The following is a 12697-nucleotide window of genomic DNA, read 5'->3' on the forward strand; positions in this document are numbered from 1 at the left end:
GTTCCTGGGGTAGGAGAGAAGACAAGAGCAGGGAACAGCCACTCTCAAAAGGTCTCATCTCTCCAATTCTTCCTCTCTCACTCTTGCTTAGAGGTGGGAGGACTCAATCCCACAAAAAGGTTTGTTGCTAACTTTGTTAACTCCTTGATCCAGAGGGCATCTCATTCCCAATTCTGGGGCCTTCCAGGGTCTCTCTCTGTCATGGCTTCCCTTCCCTGGATCTTCCGCTGGGCAAAGCAAGAGACCTACAATAAGCCAACTCCCACGCCCTCCTGAGATCCTCCACCTTGTCTCCCACCCTCCCCTTGGTGTGCAAATTTACTCTCTCCAAGAATCAATTTAGGGAACTGGGCTTCGCAGCTCAGCCCTCACAGCCTCACAGTGCCTGGTCTATGAGGTCATCTCCTTCGTTCCCCCATCCCCCTGCCTCCAAGCAGGACGTTACCTCACAAACTAGCTCAGATTTTTGGTTTCCAAGGCACTCCAAAAAAGAACACCCACCCATTCTTATCAAACTCTTTTGGGAAGTTCTTAAAAGTCCGTCCTCAAGCCCTCAGGTTGCGGTGCCATCCTTTCTCCTACTGGGAAAGACCCAGGCATAAAAAGGATGACAAAAATGCCGAAGCTCTGGGATAAGGGGAGAAGAAAAGATTGCATTACACTCCAACTTCCACAAACTCCCCTAAAAATACTCAGCTCTCCAATTCATGGCTTAAAAACTGATTTTTCACTTTCACCAAATTTCCAGAGTCAAAGGAGCTGAATTAGTGGGTTTTCAACGGGGGAGAGGTGGGTGAGGCAAAGTGGAATGATGGTGACGGCTAAAGAACAGTACACCCCCGAGCTAAACGGATGGCCCGGGCGGAGGAAGTCTGGGTCTCCATTCCACCCGGTGCCTTCTTTCCTCCTTCCGTCGCACCCAAAGCTCGTGTGGCTCTCACCCGAAACTGTTAACTCCTATCATGCCTTTAAGACTTGCCTTGCCTCTCCGCTCTCGGTCCCCTACTTCTCTCCACCCCTTCATCCTCCTCACCTCATTTCTCCACAGCCCTCCCAGCTCCCCTCCACTGATCAGAAGGATGTTAACTAACTCACCTCCCAGTCGGTGCTTCTCTGATCTCCGAGACTGGGGGGAGGGAAGGGAGGAAGGGGGATGGCTTGCCGCTTGGGGAAGAGGGGACCCCGTCTTTTGCCAGGGGGTCCCACCCTCCAACCCGGCACCCCATCCCGGCCCCCCACCCCCACCCCCCAGCGCGCAGAGCCGTGTTCTCCACGCATCGCCTCTGCGGGCTTTGTCTGCTCTGCGGAGAACCTCTGCCCGCCGCCCGGAGCCGGGATCGACTCTGGGAGAACGGGAGGGGGGAGCGGAGAGCGGAGAGGGAGCGCGGCAGGGAGGGGGAAGAGGGGAGAGAAAGCGAGAGAAAGCCGCAGTGACCCAGCCGGGACAGCTCCCCGCCCTCTTCCCCCCGCCTCATTACCATAAGAAAGAGGGACCTAAGACTGGCCGGGATCGCGAAGGAGCCCGTTTTGGGAGGGGGGCACACTCCATTAGCCTGTTTTCAACCCGTTCCGTTTCTGTACACTGACTCCTTTCCTCTTTAAAAATGAGGGACCTCGACTGCCTTCCCACCCCCAGCTTCGCCTCCCCGCAGCGGGTAAAGACCGAAGGCGCATCCCTATCTTCCTCGGGTCAAGGAATTCGTCCCCGCGCCCCCGAGGGCGGGAAACTACAACTCCCGGCATGCCCCGGGCGCCCCCGGCGCGCCCCCCTCCCGTCAGTTCCATGCTGCTCCATCCAGTTCATTTAAAACAAAAGAGTTTGAGCGCTGGAAGGGGCTGGGCTCTATTGGGGGCCACTGAGCGCCGCTCCTGGACTGGGGCTCGGTGCGGGAGCCTAAGGGGGGCGTCTGGACGGTGGGGTCTAGAGACTCCCGGGACCGAGGCGGGAGGGGTGGGGGCAGAGATCCCGCAGCCCCCCGCCCCCCCGTCACCCCCGGAGAGGAGAGGAGATCTGCTTTCTCGGTTTTGCTTCTCTATCCCCCCACCCCCACCCCGGGGGCTGGGGCGAGGGGAGTCGGGTTACAGGGTGTTTGGGGAGGGGGGCTTAGAGGGAGGGTCTATCTTTCTATCTCGCTTTCTTCCCCCCTCCCCAGTTCTTTGTTCCCCCCTCCCCACACACCCCCCTCCTCTCCTCTCCCCTCCCCTCCTCTCTCCCCTTTTCCCTTCCACCACCTCTCTCTCTCCCTCTCTCTCTCTCCCCCAGCTTTTGTTTCGCCATGCCTAGTCTAGTGGTATCTGGAATAATGGAAAGAAATGGGGGCTTTGGAGAACTAGGATGTTTCGGGGGAAGCGCTAAGGACCGAGGGCTGCTGGAAGACGAGCGCGCCCTTCAGCTGGCTCTCGATCAACTCTGCCTCCTGGGTTTGGGGGAGCCCCCCGCCCCCACGGCGGGCGAGGACGGGGGAGGTGGGGGGGGCGGCGCCCCCGCGCAGCCGGCCGCCCCCCCGCAGCCGGCCCCGCCGCCGCCGCCCGCGGCGCCCCCGGCCGCCCCGACGGCGGCCCCCGCGGCGCAGACGCCCCAGCCCCCCACCGCCCCCAAAGGGGCCAGCGACGCCAAGCTCTGCGCTCTCTACAAAGAGGCCGAGCTGCGCCTGAAGGGCAGCAGCAACACCACCGAGTGTGTACCAGTGCCCACCTCCGAGCACGTGGCAGAGATCGTGGGCAGGCAAGGTAAGCGGGCGCCGGGACCGCGGAGAGGGACTGGAGTTGGGGGGCACCCCATCCCTAGCACGGAAAGTTCACTTCCTCCCTCCTTGCCCGCCTCTGGCTCAGTCCCTTCCCCACAAAGGGGGACCCGCCCCCTACCCTGATTTCGAAGTGCCTCAAAGTTCCCTGCTACCCCCCTAGTTGGAACTGTCCTCCAGATCCTTCCTTCCCTAGGGCTCTGCCCTTAGACAAAGAAATATCCTCTCTCGGAGAGAGGGAAAAGGGAGGGGGATCGGTTTTCCAATCCGGGGAGGCTGTCCGGAGGGGGTGTCCACTCGTAGCCAGAAAAACTGGCCGAATGTGCAAAAGAGTTACTCAGGAGCCTCAACTACGGCATCTACTAGTGGTTTGGGGAGGGGGCACCCCTGGGACCCCCAGCCACCTGGAGTTACAGACTTTGGGGGAGACCTGGCCCAGGAAGGCAGACTGAGTATCTGTCTCTTTGTTGGGCTGAGTGTAGGAATGGAAGGGGGTGTGGCTCATGGGAGGGTCCCAGCCTGGGGGTGAGGTGGGAAAGGGGGGCTGCTGGGAGGAGGGAGTCCTGTGGTCACCCGCACACTAAAGTTGGATGGTCTATGGGATTTTGGAAGGGGTGCCTCCAACGAAGTGCCACGTCCCGGTGTGGACCTCTTCTCCTCCCTCTCAGGCTTTTGTTCTGGGCTGGCCACGGCAAGGGGCCAGAGGCCTGCAGAAGGGTCTCTGGTAGTGAGAGAGTAGGACAGGGTGGGAAGGGGCGTGCTGAGGGGTGAGGAACCATCACCTGGAGATTTGCTGGAGGGCATGGGTCTGGGTGTGTTGTTGGGGTGGGGGGTGGGTACAGAATTAATCCAATGTAGAGTGTCTGATACCACACCCTCCTCTGCTCCAGCATCCCTGGGCGGGTGGGGGTGGGAATGTTGGTAAGGGTCCAGATTGAGCAGACGGGATCCTGGGGACCCTTCCCTCTCCCAGTTTCCCAAAGGGGAGTGGGGGGGGCGGGATTTGGAAATTGCAAGGGGGCTGGACTGGGGAGGTGTGGGGTGGGGGAGGAGCAGGGGAGGAGCTGTCCCACAGTGGGGAACAATAGAGGAGCTGCATTCCGGCTGGGAGTGAAGGAGGAGGCCGGCTGCTGGCTGGGGAAGAGGGGAGGCAAGTCGGGGAGCCCCTACTCCACATCACACCTCGTCTACCCGAAGTGTGGGGGGTTGGGGGGATTTTGCTGGGAGATCCAGAATGGAGGAGGGAAAGATGCCACTCCCCGGCGTAGCCCTCATCCCCCTGGGGCACCCCATCTCTTGAGATTTCTGGTTTTAAAAGTTGGATTTCCTCTTGTTGTCAGAAACTAAGGACCCAGAGCCCTGGAATTGGGTGGGGACACTGTTATCTTTTCTTGGGTGCGGGGGTGGTCTTGGGAGGCCCCGGAATTTCATGGAGTCATTCTTTCCTCTTCTGCCTCCGCATCAGATGGGCCTGTCTCTCATAAAAGTAGGGGGATTTCTCCTATTCAGAGAAGACAAGCCTCCCCCTCACTCCTTAAGGGAATGGAAGTCCTTTCTCTTGTCTAACCTCCCTTCTCCTGCTGTGGCGTCAGTGGTGCTCTATTTGACCTCTAGGAAGGTGAAGCCAAGTGGGTCTTCCCTTCAAGAGATGTTTCTTCGGGGTTGGGAAACGCAGGACGAGATCCGCTACCAGTTCTGCATCTATAGGCCTCTAGCTTTTCTCCTTACTTTTATACCTGGCCTGTTCTCCTCACCCCAATTCCAGCCCCCAAAGACACCTATAACAGCTCTCATGTAAGTTTAGGGGCCCAAAACTTAGAGCCAGAACCCAGGTGCCTATCAGATGCCATACATTTAGAAGTTGTAGAAGGCTCTTCACTGTTCCTTCCCCCGCCCCCCATGCCTCCCAAACAGAACAATCATTTACTGACATTAAAGCAGCAAAGATGTGGGCTTGACAACAGGTAGGACTTCTCAACTGCCAAGAGGTCTGAAGACAAAAAGGGAGGAGCAAATTCTCCTTCCTAAGGTCTCTTGAAGGTGAGGAGAGCTGCCCCCAACCCACTCTCTCCTCCCACATGCCAATCTGGTAGGTTTGGAGAAGAAGCCATCTGGAGTGGAGGAAGGAGAGGGAAAAAAAGATGAGCTCACCTCAGGCCTATGGTTGGAGGGTTAGGCAGAGTCAGAAAACTAGGACCACTGACATTGGTTGGGGAGTGAGAAAGGGAACTGTAAGTGTGTATATGGAGATGGGTATGAATGTTTACATGTGAATGGGGGCAAAAGTTGTGGGCAGGGGTGTATAGGAATGTGCTGCATGTGTCCTGGGAATGATGGGGATAGAAGAGTGGGCTGGATGAAAGGATGAAACACTGGGAATCCATGTGTATGGGGGAGAGGGGTATGTGAAAGTGTGCTTTAGACTTGCACCAGAAATAACATTTAGATAAAGGCAAGCTGCATAGCGGCTTCTAGGTCCATGTCTGTGTCTATGCATGTACACACACACATGTAGCATGTGTGCTTTGAGAAAACATGTGAGTCTCAGAGGTTCTGTGTGAAGACAGGGGCAGGGATAGGGAATTGGAAAAGGAGGAGAGAGGTTTGTCCAGTCAGCCGTCAAGGTCTGCCACCTTTAGACTGCAGTCTGGCCATCCCAGCTTCCCTCACTTTTCTCTTTCCCCTTCTCCCTCTTTGTCTCTCTTTGTCTGGGCCATTCTCCTTTCTCTTCCTGCCTCTCTCCCCAGCCTCTCAGCTTTTACCCACTCCTTCTTCAAAGCAGGAGTATGGGTCGAGAACACCTTCTCCCCCCACCCTACTCAGCCCGCAGCCCATCTTGGCTCTCCTGCCCCAGGGGACAGGGTGGCAGGAGTGTCCATGAGGTCAGGCACTGCGTCCCTCACACGTCATTATCCTCCTTTCCTTCCTAAAACTGATTCTCAGACCCTTCCCGACCTCCCACACTCCATGAGTTGCTGAAAACTTGCTGTGAATTTGGGACCGGCTGAGAGACACTAATGGGTGGAAGGCATGGGAGCAGATGCGGGTCAGTCGTCCCAGTGTAGACTGGAAGACACTTTTAATGCATGGAGATCAAGTGAGGAGTAGACTGTAGGCTTCTGAGGCAAGATCAGGGTCAGTGACAGACTGGAGATCTCAGTTGCAGGGCAGGGTGGGTGATTGAGTGATTTGGAAGTTTGTGAGTAGCCAGAAATCAGTAGAGAAATTGGGGAAAACAGCTAATGGTTGTCGAGGAGTTAGTGAGTAGATTAGCAGCTTGTCTGGGAAGGTCAGTGATTATTTCAGGATTTCAAAGGGTGCATAAATTTGGAGGTCCTACATGGAATTCAAGGGAAAGTTGCAACATTTTGCAATCTGTGGCTGATAGATACACTGGATAGATTTAAGATACAGTAAGTGAATTGTTCTGGTTAGAGTAGGGGGGAGGGTTTCCTAAGGGTAGATAGAGGTTCCTGGTGGGCTGGGTATCGGAGTAGGAGCAGGAGCTTGTTGGTTCCAGCACAAACCTTCTTGCCTTGTGAGTTTATTTCTCTCTTCCCTTCCCTATCCCAGGCTGCAAGATTAAGGCTCTGAGGGCCAAGACCAACACCTACATCAAGACGCCCGTGCGAGGCGAGGAGCCAGTGTTCATGGTGACTGGGCGGCGGGAGGACGTGGCCACAGCCCGCCGGGAAATCATCTCAGCGGCCGAGCACTTCTCCATGATCCGCGCCTCGCGCAACAAGTCGGGCGCCGCCTTTGGAGTGGCGCCTGCTCTGCCCGGCCAAGTGACCATTCGTGTGCGGGTGCCCTATCGCGTGGTGGGACTGGTGGTGGGCCCCAAGGGGGCAACCATCAAACGCATCCAGCAGCAGACCAACACGTACATTATCACGCCAAGCCGGGACCGCGACCCGGTGTTCGAGATCACCGGTGCCCCGGGGAACGTGGAGCGTGCGCGCGAGGAGATCGAAACGCACATCGCGGTCCGCACAGGCAAGATCCTCGAGTACAACAATGAAAACGACTTCCTGGCGGGGAGCCCCGACGCCGCGCTGGATAGCCGCTACTCGGAGGCCTGGCGGGTGCACCCTTCCGGCTGCAAGCCCCTCTCCACCTTCCGGCAGAACAGCCTGGGCTGCATCGGCGAGTGCGGAGTGGACTCTGGCTTTGAGGCCCCGCGCCTCGGCGAGCAGGGAGGGGACTTTGGCTATGGCGGGTACCTGTTTCCTGGCTATGGCGTGGGCAAGCAGGACGTGTACTACGGAGTGGCGGAGACTAGCCCCCCGCTCTGGGCGGGCCAGGAGAACGCCACGCCCACCTCTGTGCTCTTCTCTTCCGCCTCTTCCTCCTCCTCCTCTTCCGCCAAGGCCCGCGCTGGGCCCCCGGGAGCGCATCGCTCTCCTGCTGCCTCCGCGGGTCCCGAGCTGGCTGGACTCCCGAGACGCCCGCCGGGAGAGCCGCTTCAGGGCTTCTCTAAACTTGGGGGGGGCGGCCTGCGGAGCCCCGGCGGCGGGCGGGATTGCATGGTGTGCTTCGAGAGTGAGGTGACTGCCGCACTGGTGCCCTGCGGACACAACCTGTTCTGCATGGAGTGTGCAGTACGCATCTGTGAGAGGACGGATCCGGAGTGTCCCGTCTGCCACATCACAGCCACGCAAGCCATCCGAATATTTTCCTAAGCTCCTGGCCCCTGGCCTCCTGGGGCCGCTCCCCAGGGGCCCTTCCTGGAGCTGTTTTCCACTGGGGCCTTTTGCAAATCAGTGGTTTGAGGGGCAAGGTGCTTAGATACTCGCTTGCTGGGGGGGCGGGGAGGGGAGGCGATGGTGGCTGGAGGGCGGGGCCACTTTCAGAGCCTCTGGTCCCCCTATCCTGGAAAGGTTGGGAGGGGGGCCAGGCCGGAAATTTTACTAGAGTTACAACTCTGATACCTCAACACACCCTTCAATCCGGAAGCAGCTAAAAAACTTTTGTTTTGCCAGAGGTGGCCGCTAAGGCATCCTGACTCCCTGCCCGCCCAACTCACACTACCCCTTCCTCTAGGGAGGGGATGGGGAACGGGAGAGGGAGAGTTACCATCTGTATCTAGAGGTGCTCCAACAATCCCCAAGCCTCTGGTCCTGACCTCTGACCTCCAACCACGACCCTTTAGACCCTCCACCACCTTGTATTCTGTTTGAGGATTTGTTCTGGGCTTCCAGCAGTATGAGGGGGTTGGGGCCCTTTCAGAAGTCTGAATGGATTTTCTGAGGGGGAAGGGGAGGAAGTATGTCAATCAATAAAAGGGCTCAGAACTCGTCCCTCCCCACAAAGCTGGGCTAGAGGAATCTGGAGAGGGGTGCTCCTCTGCTTTCCCTACACACTCTCCTCCCCGTCATCCTTCCCTTTGGGTTTTCCTCTCTCCTTAGCTCTGTCCTCCAGCTCTTCTCTCTGCTTCCCCTTGCCGGCTGTCACAACCAGCCCTGCCTGTCTTTTTTTTCTTTCCTTCTCGCCTCTCCTTCTGCTCCATCCAGCTCAGCTTTGGGGGACACTATCCCCTGGGGAGAGGCAGAGGGAAAAAACATTTTGATGGTCCCCTCAATTCCTCTTTGTCATTCGGAGGCCCACTTTTCTCCTCCTCCAAAGAAACACCTCAAATTCTTGATAGAATGTATTCCTGTTCTCAGTGAATATTTGAAGAGAGGACTAATACTGGGGTACATAAAGGGTCAAACCTCCACCCTTATCATCTTTGGGCATTACATGTAGGGAGCAGTTTGGGGGCTGGGTTTTCTGGTGGTGGGATGGGGAGAGCCAGGGTAGTGTGTCTGCTCTTGGGGAGCAGGAAAGAGGCAGTAGGAGATGCTGCTGGAGGGAGGCAGGGTTCCTCCTCCCTTGCAGTGCCCCATTCCCTGCGCCCCTCTCTGGACCTCACCTGAACCCCTGTTAACAAATTAATCATGAAGTCTCTGTCTCACTCATTGAGGAGAGACCTTGTCTTCAGAGAGGGGTCACTCCAGAGCCAAGCAGGACTGGGGTGCAGCCGGGCCTGTTCTAAGAATCATGTATTATTACAGGCCTTGCACCCCCTTTGCTGCTTCCCTACTGCTCACCTGGGGCAATCACCAGCCTCCCACCCTCCTGGTTCCGCTGGCCGGGCTAGGAGGGGATGGGGGATGGGAGTCCCCGGGGGTCCTAGGAGATTCTTGTATATAGTAGGGTGGGACTGTTCTAAGTGATCTCTGAGCCTTGAGGCTCGGGAGTCCCATTCTTCCTGGATGGAGAGGGGGTGCAGGGATGGGGGCACAGAGGGGATTTCCTCCTCTCCTTCCTCCTGTTGTGAATTAACTCACCTCTCCTCAGCCTGCCCCTCCAGACCACCAGCCAGGGAGGGGAGCGGAAGGAGGTCACAGCCAGGAAAACTGGCCTGTGACAACTTCCCTCCTTCCCGCCAATGTGAGCCATCCTGAGATGTCTGTACAATAGAAACCAAACCAAACCAATGGGCACCCCTCGGGCGCCGAGGGGGGGTGGGGAGGGGGGTGGGAAGATGGGATGTCTGTCTGTCGATCCCCTCCCCCTCTCCACTCTACCCACAAAGGCGGAAGACTGTTACACTAGGGGGCTCAGAAAATTCAATCCCACTCTTACTAATTGAGCCAAACCTAGAAACCAACACAAAACACATAGTGAGAGACAAAATAGAGGAGAGAAAGAGAGCATGAGAGGGAGCGAGATAGGCAACCAACACAGAGGAGAGAAAACAAAAATAGAAAAAAAAAAAAAGCAGTTCTTTATAATTTAATATTCTATTTTAATAAAGGCATTTATTACCGTATAAATGTAGCAAAGAACCTGGGCTAATATGAAAAAAAAAAAGACTTTTTATTAGGTAATTTATTATATGAAAAGGATATTTTATTTTATGATAAAGTGATCCTTAAAAAAATAAAAAAACTTTAGAAGGTTTAGAATATATGTAGGGAGAGAAGAAGAAAAAAAAATACATTTGTATTCAGAGTTAAATCTTAAAAAAGTGTTTTTAATATATGTTCTGGTTTACGTTCCTTTTTTCCCCCACATTTTTTTGGGGAGGAATGTCGTTTGCTTTTCCGGGGGAGCATCCTGGGATGGCTTGTGGAGACGGGCTAGGGGAACCTGGTCCCTCTGGGGCCCTGCAGGTAGATTGGATTTCACCCCCAAGGCTCCCCCTCCCTCTCCCCCTCCCCTTTGGGGGAGCCGGCAGAGCCAAACAAAGAAAGGGATTAAGGAGAAAGGAAGAAGCAGTAGGACTGAGGATCCTGGGGTGTCCCCCCCGCCCCTTCCCCTGTCCGGTCCCAGGGGCAAGTAAGGTGGGGAGGTCCAGAACTGAGGCCTAGCAGGCCTATGGGAACCCTCAGAGAGGTGTGAGATTTAAGAGAAATAGTTTCTTTTTTGTTTTTTTTTTTTAACCAAAAATGAGAGAGAGAAGAAAAACCGAGGGGTTTAAAAGAAAAGAATACTACAAAATAATAATAATTAATAATAATAATAATTCAAATTTATTTCATATAATCCTAGAGACAAAGAGAAAGAATTACTAGTTACTTAGTAGACGATATTCAGATAGCTTAAAGTTTAGTAGCATTGAGGGCCCCTGGGTCCAGTAGAATGTATAAAAGTCATAATGAAAAGGAAAATAGAGGAGGGAAGTGGCTGAGTCCACCCTGAGCCCCCCCCCCCCCCATCTTCAGATATCAGGGTGGAGCAGGTTGCTAGTTATGGTTGGGAGCTTCCTTCCAGTCTGCTGGGGTTGATTCTAAGAATCCTTGGATTTTTAAATTATAGGACAAATAGATGAGGGGCTCAGTTCCCAGGGTCTTTGAAAGCATGAACACTGATCATTTCAACCAGAGGTGGGCTGGGTTAGGGACAGCTGAGGTGGGAGAACATGGTTGGCTCCCTGTCTTGGGCAGCCCTTACTCCAAACATGTCCTCTTGGGGCTCTCTGAGAGGGGGAAGATTGCCCAGCTTCAACCCTCCAGAGACAACTTCTCCCAGGCCTAACTGAGGAAGTCCTTCCTGAAGTATAACTGCAATCCATTCTACCTCTGATTAATTCAAGAGCCTGGTAGGTCATTCCACCAACAGACACACATGCACACGCTTCTTTCTCTCCCAGAGCTTCAAGGGGACTGGAGGGTATCTGTCCCCCATTCTTTTCCCTACTGCTTAGCTTCTGACCTCCATGGCAGCAGGTGAAAGAATGATCTCAACAATCAGTCTCCTTTAAAGCTGCACTGTGCTTTACAAATTTGCAGAAGTGCTTTATTATCTCTTAGATACCAAGGACTTGCCACCCACTGGGGTGGAATGGAGACGCTGTCCTTGAAGGCCTGGGAGAACTGGCCCCCAAGGGTACAAAGTCAGGGGGTGCAGCAGGGACTTTAGGTGACCCTCAACCCTAACCATCTGTTCTAGTTCACTGCCATCTGTAAGAGTTCAGGTAGAGGTCATCTGCTGTACCCTGACCCTCCCCATAGAAAGTTGGGGAGCTTGGCTTTTGCTTGTGCACTTGCCTTCTACCAACCCCAGCTTGTAATCAGTTGGTCCCCCCACCCTCACTCCTGTCCAAGGGGGTGTAGAGGCCTCTTGACTCTTGGCAAGAAGTTCCATGACACTAATGACTCTGTCATGCCCCTCCCTGGCCCTAGACCCCAAACATATCTCCTCCCCAATTTACTCTTCTCACCCCACCCAGGGACAGACTTTTCCCCTGCTCTTTTTGTCCTAGGAACCCCGCTAGTTTGGGAAGGTAGCGTCTGGGGTGGGGAGGGCTTCCTCTTCCCTGCTCGAGGGTGCGGGTGGGGTAGGGTGGGTGGGGGGAGACAGCCCTGGGGCAGGGGAATGGTCTCTCCACTGTAGAAAGTAGAGTAGGATTGTGGTCAGACTTAATTTGAGGCATCTAGTGAAAGACACGTTACAAATCCACCAGGAAAACCATTTCAAAAGTAAAATAAAGGCGGGAAACAAAACGGACCCATGAATAATCAAGTCAAAGTGATGTTGCACAAAATGCAGAGAAACCAAGAAGGGGGAGGGTTAATGTATTAAATGTGCTATTAAGAACTTAATTTTATTAAAAGTATTATTACTTAAGGCTCAGGCTTCTTTCTTGGCTTGTTGGTCAGAACCACCTTAGGGTGAGTGGGGTTTTCTCTGGTGTCATTCTGGGTGACCTTGCTTACCTTGCATGAAGTGGGTGGCTCCTATCTGTTTGCTCTCCACAGCTCCCTACTTGGGTCTCTAAGTACTCAACCCCTCTTTTCTCTCCATTTACCTCCTTCTATTCCTTGGGGCACCAGGAGACCTCATTCAACCTTGCCTTGCAGAACAGGGGAAGGCGAGGCAGGGCCACCTAGACCTTGCCTGGAAAGCCAGCTTCCGGACTTGATGGAGAAAGGGCTGAGCTGAGAGCTCGACCCTCCCATCAATTTGCACCAGATTCAATCCATCCCTACACCCCACATCTTCTCTTCAGGGTCAAGCAGAAACCTGGATGGAAGACTTAGGCCTTCCACCTCCCAGGCTTAAAATCCCTTCCCCAGCACACACAGCCTGGGCTGGCCCTGACTCCCCTTTTCTTAAACATCCCCCCTGCCTCCTCCCCTCACCCCTGGCATTGGAGTGACCTCAGCTCTTGGCACCAGGGCCCAGGGCACCAGATGGTACCCGCTGATGGTTTCCTTTGTCTCTCCTTCCAGATACCCCCTCTCTGCCATGCTGTGCTCCCTCTTCCACCTGCCCTGGGGGTTGGCAGAGGGAAGGGCGGGCACCTCCCACCCCCTTGGCACTGTCCCCAGACCACAAGACTCCAGAGACAGCTGGCCCTGGGGGGCAGTGGATACGGTGGTGGGGATGAGGGGAGGGAAAGGGGAACAAGGACTCAGAGGAGGGCCCAGAGATGAAGAGGAGGCAGCAGGATGGTCAGGCTT

The 12697-nt window shown here is 55.0% G+C and overlaps 1 protein-coding gene across 1 annotated transcript; it reads left to right on the forward strand.

The window, feature by feature from the left end:
• The first annotated feature begins 2276 nt into the window (after window positions 1–2276).
• Window positions 2277–7588, forward strand: MEX3A (mex-3 RNA binding family member A). Its single transcript, NM_001206290.2, has 2 exons — window positions 2277–2730; window positions 6318–7588. The coding sequence occupies exons 1-2, from the start codon at window positions 2277–2279 to the stop codon at window positions 7424–7426; spliced, it is 1563 nt and encodes a 520-aa protein (NP_001193219.2). The 3' UTR covers window positions 7427–7588.
• Window positions 7589–12697: the final 5109 nt, after the last annotated feature.

This window comes from Bos taurus, chromosome 3, assembly GCF_002263795.3.
Source record: "Bos taurus isolate L1 Dominette 01449 registration number 42190680 breed Hereford chromosome 3, ARS-UCD2.0, whole genome shotgun sequence".
Lineage (NCBI taxonomy): Eukaryota > Metazoa > Chordata > Mammalia > Artiodactyla > Bovidae > Bos > Bos taurus.

What these genes read in the sequence shown, in the direction of transcription:
- MEX3A (NM_001206290.2), top strand. Translation starts at nt 2,277, where the DNA reads ATGCCTAGTCTAGTGGTATCTGGAATAATGGAAAGAAATGGGGGCTTT. An exon ending in AGAGATCGTGGGCAGGCAAG is followed by an intron (nt 2,731 to 6,317) that starts GTAAGCGGGCGC and finishes TCCCTATCCCAG; the next exon opens with GCTGCAAGATTAAGGCTCTG.